Below are 24,257 nucleotides of genomic sequence, written 5' to 3'. Positions count from 1 at the left end.
TCCTGTCACAATAGCAAAACGGGCTCTGTTTGTGACCTCGCCAGGGGAGATCAGACCCCCAGTGTCTCACACTCGTCAATGAGAGCAGTGACATTGAAGCTGTCACTTCACCAGCATGTAATGCCGAGCCCAGATTAAGGCGGTGTCAGATCATTCAAAACACTGGAATGTGTCCATAAAACACTGCAGTGAATACACCAATGATAGGAGGGACTGCAGGCTAAAGTGTGGTGAGACTCTCTTCTGTAAGCTAGTGAACAGCTCCTTCTTCTGAGGGATTCTTCTTGGATTTGTTTCTTTTGGTCCTAAAATGAGTCAGCATTTCTGAGGCAATCTGTCTTTTGCTCTTGGTATTTGTTTGGTCAAAAATAATGATTATAATGATACACAAATAAATGTGAAAATATTATCATTTTTACTGCAACACAATTTTGATAGTTAAGTCTTGTGTATATTTCAAGTTCATAGTGAATGATGTACAGTACTTACAGTAGTATTCATGGTAAAGGTCTCCCTCTAGTGGGCATTATATATAACATATAGCTTATCCCAGAAGTGGTTTCACCTTGAATAATAAATATGACCTAAGCCCCTTTCAAAATAAAAAATGGCCACCGAATAAGTGGTGTCAATGGACTGTCATGTCTTGTCATTGTTATTTACATGGCAGTAAGGTACAGTGTGTACTCATCTGTCCTCAAAACAATAAATGCTGTTTGATTTTATTAGGATATTTTTGTTTCAGTGATGGAATTACTGTGACACTTAAGTATGGCCACAGTCTATAGTTCACCTGCTTTTAGATGATATTTGCATTACTGTTGTGGACATTAACAGCCAATTATGGACATTAACAGCCATTCAATATTTGAATAAATAAAAGGCCTGATGTCCTAATCTAGCAGTAGACCTCTCATTCTAAAGAATTAATCTGATAGTTATCAGAAGGTGTCCCTATATCGTTTTGCAGGTTTGTCTCACAGCTTTTGCCAAAAAAATGTACATCATGCCAGTAAGACAAATGCAGGTTAGTTAAGGACATTAATTAATCATGTGTCTGTGTGCCCCTCAGACCAGGATCACTCAGATGCACAGGTCTTCTTCTACCTGCTGATCGTCTTCTCAGCGATCAGCTCCTTCTATACCCTCATCTGGGACCTAAAGATGGACTGGGGCCTGTTCGACCGCAACGCGGGGGAGAACACCTTCCTGAGGGAGGAGATCGTCTACCCCCAGAAAGTGAGAGGCCGCCCTTTCCGCCACTAGACCCACCCGTTCATTTAGCAGACGCTCTTATGCAGAGTGACTTCCAGCAAAATAGAGCATATCCAGCACTTACAACAAAACTGTCAGACCAGGCTAACAACACTCCCAGGCCAGTGAGTATGAGCATAACAGTATCCAGGCCCTACCACAAGTTAACTTGTGCAACCTGACTAGACAAGGGAAGCCAAGTGCACTACCATGTATCAGTCACTAGATCACAGAATCCAAAACACATCACAATACTACATGTAAAATACATAGCAAGTACTACAAGTAGCAGGTGTTACTGGTGACCCAGTTACATTATCACACACTGCTCCGCCTTTTCCACTTGGGCAGCTATCTTTGCCGTCATGTCACAGTCATGTAGCACAATGCTCCATCCTACCCAGTCTGACCAGGTTCTGTGAATCTGTCCTCTGTGCAGGCTTATTACTACTGCGCCATAGTGGAAGACGTGATCCTGCGCTTTGCCTGGACAATTCAGATCTCTCTCACCACCATGAACGCCTTCCCTTCGGCCTCTGACATCTTGGCTACCATCCTGGCACCTCTGGAGGTCTTCAGGTCAGACAGGCCTAACAACATTCTTGTAATACACTGTGCCAAAGTGCAGGAAGATTACGATATTATCAAGTAATAAAAAAAGAATGAAGGGTCTGAGCTCACTTCTTTTTCCCATCTCCTAATCTCATGTCATCCGGTATACCTCTTTCCTCCTCCACTTGCTCCTTTCCACTTCCCTTCTTCATTTGCCCTCACTCGGCCCCTCCCCGTCATCCTTCGTCCTGGCCCCCGCCCCTCCCCTCATCAGGCGCTTCGTGTGGAACTTCTTCCGGCTGGAGAACGAGCACCTGAACAACTGCGGTGAATTCCGTGCGGTGAGGGACATCTCCGTGGCTCCGCTCAACGCGGACGACCAGACCCTGCTGGAGCAGATGATGGACCAGGAGGACGGCGTGCGCAACCGGCAGGGCAAGAAGAGCTGGAAGCGCAGCTACAGCCTGTCCCTGCGACGGCCCCTCCTGTCCTCACAGTACGACCCCCCGCCTTCGCCTCTACTCAGTCGCAGCACTGCAGGAGTGCACAGAGCACTGGTCTGCTGTAGTCTCTGATGAAGTGTGCCGTGTGTTTGTCTTGCGATGCTGACATAGTTTCTGCTGTGTGTGGCTCCTCTGTCCCCTCAGGTCCAAGACCCGGGACACCAAGGTGTTGATAGAGGACACGGACGATGAGGCCTACACCTGAGCCTCAGGCAGCTTCTCAAAGCCTGGGGGGGTCGCAGCCCTCTGGCCAGCTTCCCAATCAGTCCATCACAGAGCTGCCTCTCTGCACCTTACGCGCACACAGATACACAGCCATCCTCCAGACACACACTGACACAGACTAGCACAGGCACACAGTCATCCTCCAGACACACACTGACACAGACCTAGCACAAGCATGGGCCCATACATAACATACACACACAGACACTGCACCAAATACACACACGGGCCCATACTTAAGGATACACACACAGACCCATACACAAGGACACACACGCAGACACTTCATCACACACACTCAGGCCCATACATAAGGGATACGCATGTAGACACTACAACAAACACACACACAGGGGCCCATACCTAAGGATACACACGCAGACACTGCACTAAGCTCAAACATGGGCCCATACATAAGGATACACACACAGACACTGCACCAAACACACACATGGGCATACACTTTGAAAAGCCACCCTCTCCTGGGATTTTCCTCTAACTTTTTTTTTTAGACATTTGTGCACATTTTTTGTTTTCTTTTTTGTGTATATTTTTGTTTGTATATTTGTTTTGGGTTTATCTCGCCAATTTTTTTTTTGAAGATACATAAATAGAAAACAAATGACTGTTTACAAACATTTATATATATATCAGGATCAACAGGGAGAAGAAATATTGATTATCAAAAGACTAATATGAATAATAAGAAGCCAGAGCATGGACTCAGAAACCAGAAAATAACCACGGCACATCCGGAAACTGGTTCACACTGGGTTTTTTTTATTAGTCCTTTTTATTAATTTCCTAAATAAGTTGCATTGAAGTCAGTGTACACCCCTGGGTGCACTTGCAGGGAAAGTGCACTCGGTATAAAGCAAACAGCTAACAACTAACAGAAAAAACTACATAATACTTTGTGAAGTTATTTTTTATTTTTGTAATATACATTTTTTTCTGATTTCATAGTTTTTATTTCTCATTATTCATGAGAATGAGAATGGCTTGAGCGTCTGTGCAATGTCTTAGTGTTTTTAAAAGGTGACGAAGTTGAGGTGAGGCTTCTGCTCTGCCCACTGAGAGCAGACACTGTACAGTCCTTTCTTGGTGTTTGAAAACCTTCAGGTGGCCTAAATTCAGTCATGTCCCCTGCGAGCAAACCCCTACCGCACGCCAGCCTGTCTCAGCTCTGTACCAAAGAAGGGTTCGGATTTCATCTCTGGAAGGGAATGGAAAAAAACGGCAATCGCCTCTCATGATGGTCTTGCCAAAGTTCTGTAGGTGATGCTATGATGGTCTAGTCAGAGAGCTGTAGAGGTGGGCAATCCTCTTGCAGGCAGGTGAAGTAGTGGTGTAGGTAAACAGTAGAACAGTAACGTTTTCTGTTGCCAAATATTATGCCCTTTTCATTGTGATAATTCTGAAGGTTAAAGTCTGAACTTATTGTTGTAAAAGACTTTTGTAGCTGCGTAGCCATTGTCTTTGAATAGCAAATCAAAATCTGTACTGTCAAGAGGTCAGAGTCTGTATATTGACATATTTGCCATGTCAAAATCACTTATTTATATCTATTATCATATGAGCCAGGGCGATGAAGTCCAGTCTTACTGTACTTTTCAGGTAAACCTTACATTTGGTTGCAAGATCTTTTAGCAATATCATTGATCTGTAGTTTTGGGTTTTCACCAAAGAACAGCCAGCTTGTTCTATGCTCAGTAGAATTGAAAGCTTGACAGTCTTAGTCTCTTGTACTTGTTGCGGGAGATACAGCTTGGAAAGCCATGCTATTTAGTGGTTACGAAACCACTACTTTAATGAGCCATGTGTAATAATTAGTATCAGATCAAGAGAGCATAGGCATACACAGTTGTTCTTTTCTGCTTATGTGATTCTGAGGTAGTATTGTGGCTTGCTCCGTCTTCTTAGGTTTGTGAACTGTAGATGTGGTTTAGTGGCAGACCATTTGCGCACTGACAGTTTTATGAGACTCTTATTCGGTTATAGTTCCCCAGAATAATGTTCACTTGCACTAAAGGGGCTCTAGCCTGATTGCAGTAACGTGGACCAAACCTGTACCTGACGCTTTGAAGGGTTCTCCGCCCTCCCACCTGTCTGTGATCTCATCCTCTTACCATCCAGTTTTGTCAGTTTTCTATGCATTCCCCTCATCTTGCATTTTGGCCCTTTGGTATCTGTCCTTTTCCAATAATGTGCATTTGGCCAAAAAATTTCTTTCAGCATTACTTTTATAAAATCATGACGTTGTGTATATTTCTGTGCAGCAGCCATACAGATGTGTTCCACACACCTCTTCTTGCTTTTCAGGTAGAGGTTGACTCTGTCAGACCGACTGACCGAATTGGGGACCAAGAGGGCTTGCCCTCATTGTGCCAGGTGATGTTCGAAAGTGAGAGGTCATTGCATTGACAGGGAGATATGGAGATGAGCTGTTCGGGGTGGAGGCTGTCTCTTCTGATACCCTCTCAGGGTAGACATTCTTGTCTTTGGCTTGTGTTCACGCAAAGTGTTCCTTGTTTCCTTGTCAAGGAAGCTCAGGCTTTATCGGGCTTTTTTCGAAATGTTCAGTGCTCTTAATGTTTATCGAAAGGGGATTTGATGATTTACTCCTGGTCTCTGTGTTCATACTGCTTAAGTGTGTGGGATAACCGTTAGAAAGAAGATAAACACCGCTGCAGTCTTTATGAGGGGGGTAGGAAACAAAGCTCTCCTCTGTATTCCCGCTGAAACAAGCACCCCCCTCTCTGCCACCTGAAGGGCTTTTAAACATTGAGCAAAGGTCTCCTGGTGTGTCAGACACATGTTTTAGCTGCAACAGCTCTTGTCAAAAAAGGTTTGCTGATGTGTCCCAGAGTTTCAATGAAAGAGAGTGCATAGGAGAATGTACAGTAGATATGCGATTTCCACCGTTCAACTCTCTAAGCCTCAACGTTCAAATGGGTTGTTGTCTTGTTGTAGGAACAAGAGAAATACAAAGTACAACATTTCAACTGCAGCTATAAATGACCACATTTTTCAAGAGCAGATTGATTTCTGTTAAGACACAAACTCAGCAGATCATCAGTAAAGTTGGAGACACTGCTCTGATGTGGGATGAGAAATTATAGGATATCTCTGTGACATCTAGAAATAGGGAAGAAAATAAGATGCCAACATTTTTTTCAGGAAATGAAGAAAGTGTTAATGGTAGTGATATGTCATTATTACACCCATGAGGTGTATTATTTGATCCTTGCTGAGGTAAATACACTGCCATGTCTGCTTAGCTATTCATAGTAAGACCCCTATCTTAAGTCTCTCAATAACCATTTTTCTTCAAGACAAAAAGTAATTCACTTGAAGCCCAAAGTTAGCCCTATAAAACAGTACTGTCATGTGTCAAGCGTTTGGAAGAGAAATTAGAGCAGGGAAAATAGGCATCTGCTCTTGTGCTTCATCAGTGTGAGTCACAAAGCTGTGTCACACCTTCTGTGCTTTTGAAAAATGAAGAATCTTAACATGTAACAGAGCATGGGTGTGGCACAGTTCCCGTACCCATGCTCTGAGTTCCCAGGTACCCACACTTCCTCTTTTGCTTTAGAAATGTTTACCAGGCTTAGGTAAGAGGGCCTAAGGGGCCTTTTGGTGTCACCTCCTGAGTCCATATTTGATTTGAAGAACTGACATTAATTTGGCACGTTGTGAACACACTAATGACTAATGACAAAACTGATAATGGAGTTGTTAACTAAATATCTGTAATCCTCAAAAATGTTTCCAGTAAATAATATATTAGGTGAATGTGGGCATTAACTTAAAAAAAAAATCTGATTAATTTATACATTTTAAGGGGTCCAGATGTTTCACAGCTTAAACATATTTGCAAGAAGTGAGATACAGTAGATCAGCCCATGCAGTTGATGTCTACAGACCCCTGCAGGAGAACGTATTTTCAAAGGGTGTAAAGAAGAGCCTGGCACCTGGTCAAATTCTAGGGCATGGTGTATGTCATCTTCCTATTCAGATAGCACATGGGGAGTGCAGTAGCCTCTGAGTTTTTGGACTGGCTCTTAGAAAGGAAGAAGTACTTTCTGTAATAAGTGCTTGGACAGAAGGAGCTTCAGAATTTTTCTTCAATTTTTTCTACTGATAAAAAGCCATGTATATGTTGTGTATTAATGCTCTTAGGGAATTTTGACTGTGTTTGAGACATAACTCACAGCTGAATAACTGTCCTGTTAACACAGTTGTTTTATAGTGGTTTGAACCAGCTTGCAGAAGTCTGTCCCAAGTCTGTGTTGTAACCAAAGGACGATGTGACATGCACTCACAACATCAGCAGGCTGTGTTGCTTCCTCTGCTACTCTGAGTAAAAGATCAAAGTACCTCTAATGATCCTTCATAAAATTCATATAAGTAGTATCATTTTACTATATTGACAATGAAGAAATTGCCCAAGCAATTGTCTCTTGGGAGTCTTAAAAGGCGGTCTTGCATATGGAGCAAAATAGAGAGATCAATTTTGCATCGTTAAGGTGGACACTGTTTTGAAAGTGGAAAAACTGTTTGGCATCATTCATTTTACCACTGAAATTGCATACGGTGTGACTGCAAATAAGCTTGCATGAAGTCTGACTGCGGAAAGGAGATGGTCATCCCGGAGGACAGGGGACTGCGGGAGTGGAGGGGGAGGGAGAGAGGTGGTCTGTAACACACATGATGGAACAATAATCCAACGGTCTTCCCAGTTTCGCTCGGCTCTCTCTCTCTGTTCCCGTTCCTCTTCGTACAAGGTGCTATGGGTTCACCTGCGACTCGCCGTCAGACCTCCGCTCTCTCCCCGTCTACGTCGCCCCCTTGCTGCCGGGAGGTCAGCGAAACTTTCTGCTCCGTTGCGGACAGCAGCCTTGGTGAGAAGGAAAGAAGGCACATTCCAGTTTGCTTGGGATCTTACATTCAGTCCTGTCGTCAACTCTCAAGGACAGTTCCGTCGATCAAATCAAGGCTTGTATTCCCATTCTTCCTGTTGGCTGTTTTCCCTTGTAATTTTCTCTAGTTTTCATTGAACGGGTTTTGTTGGTGTCTGTTCTGACGTTGTGGCTCAAAGAAACAGTGGGGTGATGTAAAGCTGGCATCTGGCTTTAGTTAATGTTCACATCATTCATTTGTTTTTTACTTTTTGAGATTTCTGTTCCAACACCCGATTAACCTGTGCAGACATTTGAAGCTTGCAATCTTGACATACTGGAAACAGAATCTGTTATATCTTGCGAGCACAATCTTCTTCGGCTGTAACTTTGAAAGTGGGTTGACCCTGTTTCATGGGAGGCCAGACTGTTCAAAGGAAGGTTTACTGTACTCATGTCTGTGTTACTGCCTGCTCTGTCTCTATCTGTCTTTTCTATCTTTCACTTTGTGGCTGAGCTGTGTTTTGGTCATGCGGTCACAGAGTCGGTGTACAGTGAGCGGTCTGTGCGTTCTTCTGTGTTGTCGCTTCCTCTTTTGGTTTTTGCTTGGCATTATTGCTATTACTGTTAATAGATTCGACGTGAAGATGGGGACGAGGGGACCCGAAGAGTTTCTCTCTTAACTCTGAATCATAATGTGTGTAAAGTATTGGGAATGTACAAACCAACAAACAACAAAATAACATAAAGTGGCTTGTGCCTTTTTAGTCAATTTGTGTATTTGCTGTAGTACTGATTGTCAGCAGAGAGATAGCTGTCCTCAATCAAGACTGCCACTATAATAGTCTAGTGTTTCATAGCTCTACTCCTTGTTCAGACATATCACAAATGCAAGCAATTCAGTGTGGACATTCGCTATCTAAAATCACAATGACTGCAAACCATCATATAAAAGCTTTGTTTGCGGTGTTTGCTGGGGGGGGCATGTTCCTCCCCTCAGCAGCCCCACTCTCTTTAGGGCTGCAGCCTGCCCTGTCACCAAAGAGCATCCTGCTGCAAGGTCGCCTTCTTTTCTTGTAGTTTTTTGCAACTCAGCGCCTTTTGAAATGAGAGAGCTCTGCACCCCTTCCCATCCAAACGCAGGTGCACATGCGCACACACTCGCACAATCTCTCCCAGTTAACCCCCCCCCCAGGGTCTCTGACCTCTCCTGACCCCCTGACCTCTCTACCCTAGACTGCGAGCACAAACCTTTTCTCCACTCCTGTCCTTTCTGTTTTTTGTTGCTTTGCCAATTGTCTTGCCTGCATGCTGCTTTCATTTCGATTGTATATATTTTAATTTATTTTTCATTCTGTGGATAAGAATTATTATTATTACTATTATAAGTAACTATTTTTAAGTACTTGTTTTTAAACAAGCAGTATTTAGATGATGAGGAGCATCTTGATTGTTCAAAATCCTGCACTCTTCTAGTGTAAAAACTGTCCAGTTGTGTGTGTTAAAAAAAAAAGAGACAGTAAGTGAATATGGAATGTGATTGGTCTTACCTTGTTGGTGCTTCTTTCTGATTCGTACTCACTCCCTCATCCCCAGGGCTTGTGTCCAGGGCAGGTGGAGGGGGGCGTTGTGGGTTTAAGCAAACCTCACATTAGACAGTGCTGACACTTTAAAACATGAAGAGCAGGGGAACTTTCTGATGCTTTTTATGAACAGAATAATAAATAGTTACACACTTTAATTAGTAAATAACTGACCAAATGAACTCTGTGCGGTCAGTGGTGGGATAACTCTTCAAGCTTTGAGGTTGAAGGTTATTTTGTAGATTACTTTCTTTTTTGCACAAAGACTTGAATGATACGCAAGCCCTGACATCACATTTTCTTACAGGGAAAAAACCCAACGGTTTGCTGATTTTACTGCTTGCTAAATCCATGATGTTAAGTGCTTGATATCTCTCTGCATCTTTACTCCTTCTTGATGTTGTACTCTTTTCTTTCTTTCTTTCAAAAATAGATGACTGTGACAATGTATGTAGTTAATAGATGGTTGTACCTAAAAAGGGTTTTAAAAAAACTGAAAAACTTACGTGATTATGTGTTTAGAGACATTAAAAAAAAAGTTGAAAGGAAATGTCTTACAATCCCCCTTTTACAGAGTAGTTTGTACATGTTGAGTGTATTGCGCTGTACTATGATGGTTTTACTGATGGTCTGATTTGTATTTCTGTATACACTTTGGTGATCCTGTCATATCTGGGTTTTATAAACCACGCTTATTTTTAAAAGTGTAGTACTGACTCTGCCTTTTTATTCCATTAAAAAGACAATTCTCCAATGATATGGGGTCTGCATGAAACAGAACATGATCTTAGATTCTTTTTTTACTTGATTTACCATCATGACCAGTTATCTGATATGTCCAGCTATTGAGTGAATAAACGCAGCACCTCTAGGATGTAGATCTTTGTTCGCACTCAGTGGAATGTAATAATGACATGTTTTGTCATACTTAGAGCTGAAATATACAAACACATATAAGCAACAAAAAGTAACATCTTTAAATGTGTAACTATACAGATTTAACTGCCCAACTCCCACCCCAAATATGACCAACAATACATATTTTCCAAAAAAAAAAAAAGTGTGTGTCACAGGTTGACTCAAGATTTAATAGTTTTGGCAAGCTGTAGAGGGGAATTATATTTTTCCTTTTTTTCCTGAAAGCACTGCATCTCAGTCAGTCAATCTCCAAAATTAAGTCTTGACCAGTCAAAAGCCTATGTGCAGATTTGGAGTTGGGGAAAATAACTGAGTAACAGCACTGCTTAGGATCTCCCAGGAATAGACTCGTTATCCACTTCAGATGTTTCCTGTTGCAGAGTCCATCCGTCATCCATTAACTCCAGGTAACCTGGGGCTCCCAAGTACTCCATGGTTTAGGCATTTGCTTTGAGTATATGCTGAGCTCTAAGACCCAGGTTTGATTCCAGCCATGTCATCAGCTGGTGACCGGGAGTCCACAGTGGGGGAACAAGTTGGCTTTGTTCCCCGGGGGATAGGAGTGGGTGTGTCAGCAGGGGTTGCTCATCTCATCACTCTCAAGCATTCTGTTACCAGGTGCCTGCAAATTGCTAGGTTGAAGTCAGTGAAGCCGCAGCCATCCTCAGATTGATATTAAGGTCACTGTAGTGCACTGGGCGACTTGCAGTGTGATAAGTAATTCTAACTGATGTGTGGGTGTATCAGAGGATTGCATTTGCTACACCCTAGCACTCCTGTATAAGTACAGTGGTAGTTGTGCTGAATCAAGTGCTGTGTTTTTTATTGATCTATATCAATGTTTTCATGACAAGACTGCCAGGCTTGAAATGTGAAAGGGGTACTAAACCCTAAATGAACTCTTATATTCCCTACCTTTCATTTTCTGCACTGAATTACAACTCGCTGTTTGCTGGCCTCCCGGCATATGCCATCCAACTGCTGCAGCTTATCCAGAACGCAGCAGCCGAACTTAAGTTCAACCTCCCCAAAAAGGCCCATATGTCCCCTCTCTTTGAGTCCCTCCACTGGCTACCGGTTGCAGCAAGGATCAAGTTCAAGACCTTGTTACTAACCTTTTAGGGGCTCAATGCATCAGCCCCCCGTTACCTACAGAACATGGTCGCCTCTGTGTCCTGAAATACAAGGGCAGCATCTCTGGGACCCACCTCTTCTCAGTACTTGCGCCATACTAGTGGAATGAGCTTCCTGCTGACACTTGTAGAACAGAAGGCCTGGGTGCCTTCAAGAGAAAGCTGAAAACTCATCTCTTCAGGCTTTATCTCTCCTCTACCTTCCTCTCTTTACTGACATCTTGTAGTACTTTTTGGATAAGTACTCTTAGCATTGTGATGCACTTATTTGGAAGTCGCTCTGGGTAAAAGCATCTGCTAAATGAAATAGTGTAATGAAATGTAAATTATCTCAGCGGCACAGAATTCTGAGTTTGTCAGTGCCCACTCACATTGCATCAGCACACATACATTTCGCATTTCTGGGAAGTGAGACATCAGTAAATACTAAACTCCAGGCCCCCTGCAACAAGTCAGTATGTTTCACAATTTCAATATAAACCTTCAGAGCATGTTTAAGAGACTGTCCTAGACCAATTAGTTGATTTATATTTGCCTGGGTAATTTATTTCGGAAGATTTTAGCTGAAAAGGACAGCAATCCCTTCACCATTGTTTTTTTTTTCTCTTCCTCCAATCCCCCGCAAGCATAACAAGGTACAGTAGTTTGAGCCTCTTCTCTGTTCAAATGTGAAATGCATTCTGGGGAATTTCGATTATCATCAAGTTGGTCATTCAACCACATTTGAACAAGTGTGTGGTGTGTCCTACAGAAGAAAAGCATATAATACACACATTTGCAGCAAACAAATCAATAGTGGAAATTAGAGTAATTAATTTCTTCTCAGTAAATTCCCTATAAATAAAAGCTCTCTTTAGTTAATGTCCTTTTTTACTCATAATTGTTGAGTCAGGGTAGAGAGTAGGGCCAAGTTTTCACATCACTGTCAGTAGAGAGGTGTGAATGTTGGTGCACTTACATTACTTTGATAGATGTTATGGGCTTGGCAATAGCTAGTTGATTATTGAAGGACTCGTTGGCTTTTTCCAAAAACCTAGAGACAACAGTATTGATTCTCAGGCTTGTACAGCTCATTGGGTGCATGTTCACATCAGTTTCACCATTGTAAGAAATACTGTCCTTTTCTGCAGACTTGGCAAAACGATTTGGTCATACTGTCAAAGGAAGCACACGTGTATTTTCCCTCTTTGGCTAGCAATGATGTAGGAGTTAGCTCTACATACAGTTTGTGTAAGGCAAAGTAGATTATAGTATTTCATTATCAGGGGGGCTCTGTAAATAGAGAAATGTACAAGTGTCTGTCGCTTTACAAAGCCCGTCCCTGGAAATGACACCCCACCCGACAGAGAAAGGCAAATGTGTAATCATTTAATAAGAACACGTCAGTTTTCACACCACTTAGCTTATCAGCTAAATTTTGACAATCCGTATTCAAATCAGTTTTATTGGGAAAAGGGACACACAGCAATTAATCTAGACCAGGGGTGTCCAAACCTCTCCTGGAGGGCCACTTGTCCTGCATGTTTTAGATCTCTCCCCGCTCCAACACAGCTGATTCAAATGATCAACTCATTATGAACTCCTGAATAACAAACTGATCATTTGAATCAGCTGTCTTGGAGCAGGGAGAGATCCAAAACATGCAGGACAAGTGGCCCTCCAGAAGGGGTATGGACACCCCTGATCTAGACTCTCCCCATTTTATTGGTATGTCTGGTCTCTCTACATTGAACAGAGGCACGCAAAAGTAAAGGAATATCACTTAAAATAGAAAAGGTAAAGTGTATACATCAGTGCAATATTATTAACACAAGAGATCATCAGTTTCACTTCTGATAAAGGAAACCAAAAGCGTAATTTCAGACCACTCTTCCTCCCTCATACAACCGTTCACACCAATTTTGGAAAGTCCAGTTTATATCGTCACAGGAAATAGAGGCAGGGCTTGGGCGTGGAAAAACGTCAGTATATATTTACGCAGTATCGTATGATATGACGCAATGACGTTATGTTGGTGTTTGGCTGGGCAAAGATGGCGGCGGTAAAGTGAATGGATGAAACGGATGCCGCACAGCCCCGTCTAAGGAAGGAATTTGTTTCACTGGCCCTGGTCTTATTATTTCATCCACGTACAGTAATGTAATGTTTGTTTTGAACTGAATCAACAAGTTCGTTAGATGCTTTCTAAATAAACGAAGGATTAGGATGATAATATGACACAGGGCAAAAAGAAGAAACGGGCGAATCGCAGTCTTCTGCTCGCGAAAAAAATCATTATTAAGGATGGAGGAACGGTGAGTAGCTAGCAGCCAGTTTAAATAATGTGATTTGCACATTAATGATTAAAACATTAATTCCATTGTGTACAAACGTTAGTTTGCTGGTGGTAGTGGCAGTTGTCCACAGCAACCCACACAGATAGCAATCAGCTAGCCAATCCAAAATATCAACGTTCAAAGATAGCCATACGGGACCTCGCATTTCTTAAAGGTTTTCTATAGCTTGCAGTGTTAGCTAGTTCGTTACCTGGATGGCTAGCTGACTGGCTCAACGACTGTATTCCCCGCTGACTCCCCTTAACAGTTGCAATCTGATAACATAAATTGTTTCTCCTTTCAGAATAATTCTTGGTTCTAGGTAGTATGTGTGTTGGGCTTGGGCCCGGCTGGGTTGGGGATGGTAGGCTAATGTACACTCGCCGCTAGGTCGCTAGCCGGGAAGTAAAATAAAAGGCAGAGAAGCAGTTATAAAAGTATCAAAACCCCTGTTAACATTGTATTGAACGTGTCTCATAAAAAGTATTAACGCTATGAGGGATAAGACAGCTTTGCAAATATGTCTGTCTGCTGAGAATATGCATATCCCTGACATTGTCAAGTGTCTGCCCTCGAGATGCTCAAAAATAACAGTTGGGGTGTCTAATTTCTTTGTGGAAGTTTGCTTGCTAGTTAGATATACAAAGAAGCCAGCCATTTCACATTTCACAGCTACCCATATCAATCTGTACAGTTTGGCCAATATTTCGTCGAAATCGTTACGCTTTTTTCCTGAGCGAGCTACAGGTTGAATTTGTTTTAACTGTCTAAATCCATTAGAAGCGACTTCGATAGGTAGCTAGTGCATGTTTTAATTTAGTGTAAGCGAACCAGTTGCTACATTGTTTGGTGACTGGAATGCATGTGGGTTGCTCAATGGCTCGTTAGATAGTTATTTGAAAGCTTGCACTTTGGGTAGGCTTTGGGTGTTTACTTTCAGGTTAACAGATTATTCACAATAATTTTCTAACGTCTTCGACAGAGGTGTTTTCTCTTTTTTTTTCTGGTGTTGGAGTGGATGATACATTTATAGGAAAGGCTTCATATAATCAGCATGAATATTGTTTTCATTTCTCCAGACAGATGTAACCACACATGCTGTTAATCTCAAACAGTCACTTGATCTGTTTCTCGTTTCCCTGATAATAGGGGATCCAGCTCTTAGGATTGTGAGTGAATATGTGTGGTATATTAACGCATATTATGGATACAGTTATGATCTGTTGCGCTGGAAGTCGTTCTGGATAAGAGCATCTGCTAAATGCATGTAATGTAATATAATGTAATCACAAATATGTCTCGTTCTTGTTTCTGTTTTCCTCTCCAGCCGCAAGGGTTTGGGTCCCCCAGCGTTTACCATGCTGTCATTGTCATCTTTTTGGAGTTCTTTGCCTGGGGCCTACTTACTACACCTACACTGGTGGTAAGGTTTTTGATGTTTTGTGTGTGTGTGTGTGTGTGTGTGTGTGTGTTACTGCTCAGGAAAGCTTGTGTGCCTGTTTAAAACATACACAAGTGTACGTATATACACAAGTACACAGCATTAATATAAGGCTGTTGATTTGTTGAAGGTGATTAAAAGTCCCCGTATAACAGCCTGTAATCCATCTGTTCCTTTCTGATTAATTGTTCTAATGTGTTTGAATCGGATGGACTGTCACTGTTTCTTTTGACAATAGAACAACATTTGCCTTTGAGAGAACAGAATGGCCCTTTATGGCATTTCTGACGCTGCCTTGCTAACACTGATTTTTTTTTTCTTCTTTCACCCTTGCTCTAAGGTCTTACATGAAACATTCCCCAAGCATACATTTCTGATGAACGGTCTCATCCAGGGCGTTAAGGTAAGACATTTCTCGAGCGGCAGGCAGCATTTATGCCCAACACACACTTGCTGAAACGGAAACCTGATTTTGGAACTTGTCGCTGAGGTGGAGGCTCCTGTGGTTTCCTCCCTGCAGGGCCTGCTGTCTTTCCTGAGCGCCCCGCTCATTGGCGCCTTGTCAGACGTGTGGGGCCGGAAGTCCTTTCTCCTGCTCACTGTCTTCTTCACATGCGTTCCCATTCCACTTCTGAAGATCAGTCCCTGGTACGTCTCCCTCCCCCATCTTGTATAGACTCATTGTTGTAGATATGCCTCAGAACGATAAGTCAGTAGTGTTTGATGACAGTTGTGAGAAGCTCACATTTTAACCTTTGACTGATTAACAAGTGAAGTGAACCAAGGGTGGAGGGAAGAGGAAGCTGTAGAATTATCTAAGGCAATGACAGGGTGTGTTTCAAACTCACCCTTTCAGACTCCTTACTTTAATTTTTATTCACATGCTTACAGATACAAGAATTGAGTCACAAACGAAGACAGTACTCTTTTCCCAACTTGATATCCATTATAATGTGTGTAGTAAACCTACTATGATGATGATGTACATTGAAAGGTTTTCAGATTTTTTTTTTTTTCAATTGTAATTGATGAAAATGGGAAATTATTCATTATTCGATTTAAGTCATTTCACTTATTTCATATTAAGTGCAGACATTCTACACTCTTGTAACAGAATGTAACATGCAACACTGTTGCCCAGTAGTCACCCCGAACTTGTGAAATGTGGTTTCCCTCTTCCTGGGGCCCCACTTTAATTGCCTGTCTGTCTCTGTGAAGGTGTAACTGAGTCCGGTGTCCCGCTTGTGTTTCAGGTGGTACTTTGCGGTTATTTCAGTGTCTGGAGTGTTTGCTGTAACGTTCTCGGTCGTTTTTGCCTATGTGGCCGACATCACTCAGGAGCATGAGCGCAGCATGGCATATGGACTGGTGTGTACTGTGATACCCTTACCGTATTTCTGAAGACCACTCCACTTACCTGTACTTGACTGTGCTTCTTTTGGATTTGTTATCTACACTGTCAGAGCGTCAGTCATTCTAACCACGTGCTTACCACACATCTGTCTGCAGGTTGAAAGAGACGGGTGCTATCAGCAGCACACTTGTTCCAGGTTTCCTTAAGGCTATGTCTTTACCCAATATCCCACTACCACTGGCATGTTTTATTTACCACCGGAAAAAATGTTCTAGTAACTTTTTTTTACTCCTGCTGTTTTACATATTCATCAGAGACAAAACTACCATTATTCAAAGTTTTAAACAGATTTCCTTGCCTTACAACTAGGGGTGCAACGAATAATCGACGCAGTTGACTAAAATCGATGACCAAATTAGTTGCCAACGGATTTAATTGTCGATGAGTTGGTGACGTCATCGCGTGTGTGTTTCGTGCTGACTCGGAATGCTCAGAAATATAGCCTAAAAAGCTACATTGCTTTACTGGAGTGAACAATTGAGATGGCAACACCTTCATGACCAAAAACCTCAAAAGTGTGGCAACATTTCACTCTTAAACCTTTCGCACGTAACTTGTTTTTTATGCTATGTAGCGCGCGTGTTACATTACATGGTTCGTTATGTTTTCATTAGCATTATTAAGCTTCTCAGTTTTCAGTTAGCGTTTTTCAGTTTGCTATATTTTTTAATGTTAAGTCGCTGTTTTCTCAAAGCTAAAAGTAGCTAGAGTTTTTCCAGTCTAGTTTTCTAATCGCACTGGCTTTAGCATATGTGCTAAATGGCTAATTACCCCGGTGTGACCGTTCGCACGAAAGGGTTAACTCTGCCAAGAAGGTTGTGAACTGCAACATTTGCAGACCTGACCTTGCCTGGCATGGGAGCACATCAGTTATGCTCAAACATGTGAAGAGGTGGCATGTTGGCTCTCTGGATGATGAAGACTCGTCTCGTTAAGTTAGTTAGCTAGCTAGCATAGCTAATGTTAATGTTAAAAGCCATGTTACTTCACGTTATGGGCTGTAACTTTTGAAATACATTTTTTCTTGATCAGTAAATTATTAATGACAATGAACATACAGTGTAGCAAATAATAACCAGGAATGATCCTGTTCACATTCCAAATCTGTCCTAACTTTACAATGTTAAACCAGAACCCGTCTGCTATTTAGAAATTTTCTGCTTAAACGTTGCATTGTTGTCATGGTGACGTTTATGGCTGGAGATTGTGTTGCTGCCGAGTGCACAAGTTTAGAGAACACCGGAGAATTTGATACTTTCTAAAAATCGCGAAAGATTTTTACAACTCGTGTCTATGTGTGTGTGCCCAATATGGGTTGCATTTCAAATTAATTCAAACGAGTTATGGGTTTGTTGCATCTCGTAATGCTAAGGTGGATGACTTTCTTCAAAGGAAGCAGACTTGTACTCCCCAGCAAGCAACTGCCCTCACTGAATTAGTCCTAGTAACCATTCATTAAAAAACATATTTTTGAATGAAGTTCTCATCTTTGTCTTTATTGTTACTTAGCATATGCCTAAAACAACCTCAAGCTAAATTTAAAAGCCGATAGATAAGAGCCATTGAGTAATTGTGCAATTCATAATCTGAATAGTCGATTATTCGTTTCAATAATCGATAGATTATTCGACTCAAAATAGTCGTTAGTTGCAGCCCTACTTGCAACCTACCTTTTATTATTGATTTGATTTCATGTAGATGTAGTTGCTATTTCAGTTAGAGTATATTCTTTCAATTAGAATGCACACATTCTGTCTCTTAAGGAAATGATCTGGTTCTGCATGGTCCCCGTAATGTTTTTAATTTGGAAATGAGGTAAATGTCGCAAGTCCTGATATGGTACAAGTATTTACATATTTTCTAGAGCATTTGTCTGTGTCTAGCGCTAAAGTAGAGGGATTATTTAAAGGTTTCGTGGTTGATCGGTGGTGATGCCTTCCTCCTCTCTCGCAGGTGTCAGCCACATTCGCAGCCAGCCTGGTGACCAGCCCGGCCATTGGGGCCTACCTGAGCCGCGTGTACGGCGACAGCCTGGTGGTGGTGCTGGCGTCTGCCATTGCCATGCTGGACATCTGCTTCATCCTGGTGGCGGTGCCAGAGTCGCTGCCCGAGAAGATAAGGCCAGCCTCCTGGGGGGCCCCCATCTCCTGGGAGCAGGCTGACCCCTTTGCTGTGAGTACACCTGGGAGTCCGACCTGTGTGTACTTTGTTACATTATTGTCATTTAGCAGATACTCTTATCCAGAGTGACTTGCATAGGTTACAGTTTCACATATTATCCATTTATACGGGTGGATGGAGGCAATTGTGGGCTAAGCACTTTGCTCAAGTGTACAGCACCAGTGCCCCAGTGGGGAATTGGACCAGCAACCTTGTGGTTATGAGTCCTGCTCCGTTACCACTATGCTACACTGCTACATAAGTGTGTTAGGTGGTCCCTAAAGGGGATCAGTTACAGGGAAGCAATGTGTGTCATTGCAAAACTGGGAGGAGCAACTCTCAATATTCACCTTAACGTTTGCCGAGTATCAAAAATCTTTAGAAAAAATTGGAAGTGGACAATAAATAAATGAAATACCGGATCTGTGTCTCAATCAAAGTCCTCGTTCACTCTTAGCAAGTTGAAATGAAGCAGCAGTTTTGTGAAAAAAGGGTCTGGTGGCGGGTTTTGAAACACTGGAGATGACAGTGGCTGCAGTTTGTGTCCGATGCACGTTTTATTGTTGAAGGTATAATGTGGGCTTAGTGCAGAATGGGGGGGGGAGAATGGAAGTGCTGCAACACAATACCAGCGTTCCTGTCCCAGCTGTTGTGGTTTCCCAGAGGGTAGAAATTAGCGCCCTTGTAGGAGCGATCATGTTCACTCCCAACCTGGTGGCCGGATCAGGTGTGCTCCACTTCTGCCTTTGCATTTACCTGCTTCCCTTTATGTATGTCCTTCTGCAAATTCTCTTTGTTTAAAGTGTTTTCGGTAGCCCTTCCTCCCTTTCTGGGACATGTGGTGGCTAATTGGTGAAGTAGGTTGTGTTTTTATTTAGTTGCAGCGAGGCATTTGCAGGCAGGCTTCATCTTCTACATTGTCCCTTTGAGAAATGAACTTTTTCTTTCTTGTCCAGTGGGAAGCTCACTTTATCCTTATAGTGTGACTTTGACCGTAGCTCACCTGCCAGCTTCGACCACTGTAAAATAAGACGCACACTCAATATTTGTCACAGCTGAGTTTTTACTGTTTACTTTATGCATAGCAGGTGATGAGTCATGGTTATTTCAACTCCATTTAAAACATAGTTCACAGAAGCTGGTTCTACCGTATTAATCATACAAGTCTAGAAACAATGATATTGTGATGCGATGGGTTTAAATCCAGATAGAGAAAATTAATCCGGCTATCATTTACTAAGGTCCTCTGACCATCAGTCCAGAAATTGAGATGGATGGCAGCTGAAGATTAAGTGGCATTAGGAGACTATCTTGGTACCTTACTGTGTCTGCATTGAGTTTTTCTGTATTGGCCAAAACGCATGATTTGTAGTGCACACCTGCTGGTGTGATGCTATATTCAGTGAGAGTAGTGAACACAATTCACTGTACTTTACAGTCTCTCCAAAACAAATGTGACAAGAAACTGAACAGAATCTGTAGTGAAATTATCTCTCTGGCTAGCAATTAGAAGCAAGGAGTAATGGGTAAAGGAAAATGGTATTCCATGGATGGCCAGGCATGGCGTGGCGGTTATTGTGAATTGTGAACAAGGAGCAACGTAACTGTTGGTGATTGTAAATGAATGTGTCGGTGATTTGCAAATTAATAACATTACTATAGAACATTGTTTAAACCAATGTGCCTTTGGCTGTGGACTAGGTGTAGAATTGACTGAGTGGTCTAACCAGGAGGGTCAGACCATATTGCTTGCAGTAACTAGCTATTATATCATATGATACACGTGTGAATATTATGATTGTAGTTACAAAAATTCGAGAAGGTGCCAAATATGAGGTATAAAAACAGCTTTTTTTTTAAAGATATGGCATAGGCAAGATGAAAATTTAGACTTTGGAAATGATTGAAGAGCTCTGGATCTTTTCAAGTAAATGAAAGCATAACTGTTGGCTGGATGTCAAGCGAAAAGTGGCACAGTGAAGATAAGCTAACGACTTGCCCTCTCTCCCTCTTTCCTGCAGTCTCTGAGGAAAGTGGGCCAGGACTCCACGGTGCTGCTCATTTGTATCACAGTGTTCCTGTCCTACCTCCCCGAGGCCGGCCAGTACTCCAGCTTCTTCCTCTACCTGCGACAGGTCAGTACACATGAGCATGAGCTCTCTAAGCTCTCTAAAGCTGCAACCTGGAGGCAGATTTACGAGACGGTTCATGACAATCTGACAGTTTAGGGAGGCAGTATATTTGAATGTACTTTCACCTGGTAGTCAGGGATCATTGACTTTGTGATAGAACAATATCTCCTGTGACAGAATGTGTAGCCATGTGTGTGAGCACCAGTTCTTTGTTTTTATAACACTTTGTTACATAGTCAGTTTTAACCTTCACTCGTTACTCGGTGTGTGTATTTTCTGTAATAGGCATCATTTTTATTGCGTGTCATCACTTATTAACTTCCAGCCTCGATGCCCATGAGAAAAATGAATCTGCATGAGTTAATGTGCCGTTTCTTGCCTGCAGATAATGGGATTTTCACCAGAAAGTGTTGCAGCTTTTATAGCTGTGCTGGGAATACTCTCTATCATTGCACAGGTCTGTGTCACAAGATTGTTTATAATTATATGTGTCAATATAGAACTGAGAAACTCAATTTTAGTAAAATTTCATGTAACCCGTTTCTAGTTTGCAAGAGATTGACTGTGTTTTTTTTTTTTCCCTCTCTCTGCAGACTGTCGTATTGAGTTTACTCATGCGTTCTATCGGGAACAAGAACACTATCTTGCTAGGTCTAGGTTTCCAGATCCTGCAGTTGGCTTGGTACGGTTTTGGGTCAGAGCCATGGTAAGTGCCATTCTCACACGCGTCCCTCCCTGTGTGATCACTGCTCTGTGTGTGACTGCTTCCTGAGTTTGACCTGTCCTTCCTCCCTCCTCCTCCTCTCTGCAGGATGGTGTGGGCCGCTGGGGCTGTGGCCGCCATGTCCAGCATAACCTTCCCGGCGATCAGCGCGCTGGTGTCGCGCACCGCGGACCCCGACCAGCAGGGTAATTATGAGCGCCGGAAACCGCGGGCTAGGCTGTTTGAGTATGGCTGCACTTCTGTGTGTGTGTGTGTGTGTGTGTGTGTGTGTGTGTGTGTGTGTGTGTGTGTGTGTGTGTGTGTAATGAAAACCAGTGCATCTGGTTTTGACTATGCTCTGCAGCCATACGCTCTGCAACCTGTCTGTCCTGGTCCCTCAGTGGCGGAATGAACTCCCCATGGGGGTCAGGACGATGGAATCACTGGCTATCTTCCAACGCAGACTGAAGCCCCACCTCTTCAGTCTGCATCTTGATTCCACTTCAGTCCTTACCTGATACTTCTAGTACTTGTTTAATTTACATGTAGTTTTGCGATGTGTTTTGGATTCTGTGATCTAGTGGCTGACGTATGGTAGTATACTTATACTTCCCTTATCTAGTCAGGTTGCAGAAGTTAACTTTGGGTCAGGCCTGATTAGTGTTATGCTTACACTCAGTGGTGTGGGAGTGTTGTTAGCCTGGCCTGACACTTCATTCAACATGAATGGATACGCTTATGTTCTATTGTGCTGGAAGTCGCTCTGGGTAAGAGCAGCTGCTAAATGAATGTAATGCAATGTAATGTAATGTGTGTTTTGCGCAGGGGTGGGCCAGGGCATGATCACGGGCATCCGCGGCCTGTGTAACGGCCTGGGCCCGGCGCTCTACGGCTTCATCTTCTACATCTTCCACGTGGAGCTGGACGAGGTGCCCGACTCGGCCGGGGAGCCGCAGCCTCAGCTCAGCCAGCAGGTGGGTCCCCCCCCCCCCGAGCTCGCCGCGTGGTAGCTCCCAGAGCGCCCGCCGCTCCTGCCCCGTGCAGCCGAGTTATGTTGATGTCGGTGTTCATTCTTTTCTCTCTCCGTCCCTCCCGCCCTCCTCCCGCAGAGCGCGATAATCCCGGGCCCACCCTTCCTGTTCGGAGCGTGCTCGGTGCTGCTCGCCCTGCTGGTGGCCCTCTTCATCCCCGAGCACAGCCACCTGGCGGCGCGGCCCGGCAGCTGGAAGAAGCACAGCTCGCCTCACGGGCACCCCCACAGCCCCCAGCCCCCGGGGGAGGCCAAGGAACCCCTGCTGCAGGACACCAATGTGTGACAGCCCCACACACACGCGTCCAGCCATCTGACGAGCTCCCACTGACCTTTCAAATAAACAAGTATTTGTGGAGATATCAGGTATTGGTAACAGCAAGTGAAAGATTATAAAGAAGAGTGTACCACTTTTTTTGTTTCATATATAAAAGAATATATATTGAAAGAAATGTCTGTCCAAAGGCACTGTTGCAATGGTTTTGTATTTATTCATTTCAGATTGGCTTTTTTATTTTTCCTTAACAATTGTTTTTGGATGACAGTTTCCATGGGCATGGCTCACTCAGGGACACTAACCTGGTAGGACAGGGTTGTTTCTGAACACAGTGTGTTCACCATTTGGAGGAATGAGTTTCTGCAACTACAGCGACACAGAAACCTTCTGTCCCTCGGACAGCATCGGCCTTTAGCCTCTGGGCTAGAGGCTGGGGAGAGTGTGACTGACTAAGACGGTGCAAAAGCTTCTGCTGCTCTCCTGTGAAAAGCCTTAATTGACAAAACGACTGCAGAATGCGACAAATGAAGAAAGTGGAATGGACTTGGTACAGCTGCGTTTTTAAGTACCTTTTACGTTGATAGTCATATCAAGGAGTTGCCTGTGTATTTTTTTTCCCTATCATTTCAGTCAACTTTGCTATCACAGCAGTTTTCATTGATTTCCCCCCCCCCTCCTCCTCCAGTTTGGCAATATGTGTGAGGGTAGAGATTGTAAAGAAGAGAGGGGTGCTTTCTGATTGGACCACGTAGAGATCTTCTCTCAGCCCTCTAAATGAAATTGCTGCAGACAGGTTTGCAATGCTGAAGTGTTTTTCCTTAAAGTGTCAGTGTACATGGCCAAGTTACATACTGTCCAAGCTAATGTATTTACTGTAAACTGTTTAGGGAGCCTGACTTTAAACAATGTATTGCCTTTTAAATCACGTCACATCCATGTCAAGGACCTCAGAAACAATCTGACTAGTAGCATAGTGTTGGAAGTGGAAGATCTGTGTTTATCAGTGGCCTTCCTCAAGAAATTTCACTAAAATGTCACATGTAAAAAAACATGCTAATCTACCAAATACCTAAGATGTATTACATATTGGATTTTGAGTTGTGAATTTATCTGAACATGTATAGTTTTGTGTGCTCGTGTTTTATTTAAAATGTATTTCCTGTAATATATTGTGATAGCATACAATACTGTACGCTTCATTTTTTTTCACTTATGTTCTGTGGATTGTTTTGATGCCTTTTAAACTTCAAACTAAAACTGTTGTTGACTGAAGCTCTGTTGTAAATATAATTATAAAAATGTTTCAATAAAATGAAATATTTTAATGTACGCAGCATGTGAAGAACTTGATCTGTAAGTTATTTAGTTTGCAGTCATAGACGGACTGTGGTTGCTTAGCTTTTTGTTGTACCTCTACTCATCTCTGTTGCAAAACTGGTTTGAGACGGGTGCAAAAGGCAGCATTTTTGTCTGAATCATTTCCTTCCTTTCCTCAGTTTGAGGAACATTCACATTTGAAAGGACATTCTGAATTTTGCCATGATTGTAAAATATTAATGATTGAAAATGAAGTGGGTCTGACCAGTTTCTGGATGTTTGGTGTCTATTCCTTTTGAGTCTCACTGCAAATTCAGTAGTGAGTCCTTTCAAACACCACCATTGTATGATACTGATCTAAGTAAGGAACGGCAGCCATTTTGCACCAGAAGACTAAGT

The 24,257-nt window shown here is 42.7% G+C and overlaps 2 protein-coding genes across 2 annotated transcripts in view; both read left to right on the top strand.

The window, feature by feature from the left end:
- LOC118773624 (xenotropic and polytropic retrovirus receptor 1 homolog) overlaps positions 1-3,070 on the top strand; it is an 82,628-nt gene extending 79,558 nt beyond the window's left edge. Inside the window, exons 12-15 of the mRNA XM_036522639.1 lie at positions 1,073-1,239; positions 1,694-1,833; positions 2,081-2,302; positions 2,454-3,070. Coding sequence (XP_036378532.1) covers positions 1,073-1,239; positions 1,694-1,833; positions 2,081-2,302; positions 2,454-2,514 — 590 coding nt within the window. The 3' untranslated portion in view covers positions 2,515-3,070. The remainder of the gene's footprint in view (positions 1-1,072; positions 1,240-1,693; positions 1,834-2,080; positions 2,303-2,453) is intronic.
- Positions 3,071-13,091: 10,021 nt separating this feature from the next.
- On the top strand, positions 13,092-23,585 carry LOC118772632 (hippocampus abundant transcript 1 protein). Its single transcript, XM_036521145.1, has 12 exons — positions 13,092-13,363; positions 14,712-14,807; positions 15,166-15,228; positions 15,346-15,473; positions 16,079-16,193; positions 18,193-18,411; positions 20,421-20,534; positions 20,917-20,988; positions 21,125-21,237; positions 21,343-21,440; positions 22,060-22,208; positions 22,344-23,585. The coding sequence occupies exons 1-12, from the start codon at positions 13,283-13,285 to the stop codon at positions 22,548-22,550; spliced, it is 1,455 nt and encodes a 484-aa protein (XP_036377038.1). The 5' UTR covers positions 13,092-13,282; the 3' UTR covers positions 22,551-23,585.
- Positions 23,586-24,257: the final 672 nt, after the last annotated feature.

The sequence above is a fragment of the Megalops cyprinoides genome, chromosome 2 (genome assembly GCF_013368585.1).
Source record: "Megalops cyprinoides isolate fMegCyp1 chromosome 2, fMegCyp1.pri, whole genome shotgun sequence".
Lineage (NCBI taxonomy): Eukaryota > Metazoa > Chordata > Actinopteri > Elopiformes > Megalopidae > Megalops > Megalops cyprinoides.
This window is presented reverse-complemented; position numbering and strand designations above follow the sequence as displayed.

Coding starts and splice junctions, on each gene's coding strand:
- LOC118772632 (XM_036521145.1), top strand. CDS start 13,283: ATGACACAGGGCAAAAAGAAGAAACGGGCGAATCGCAGTCTTCTGCTC. Junction 15,229..15,345: donor GTCTCATCCAGGGCGTTAAG/GTAAGACATTTC, acceptor TCCTCCCTGCAG/GGCCTGCTGTCTTTCCTGAG. Junction 20,989..21,124: donor TACTCTCTATCATTGCACAG/GTCTGTGTCACA, acceptor CTCTCTCTGCAG/ACTGTCGTATTGAGTTTACT.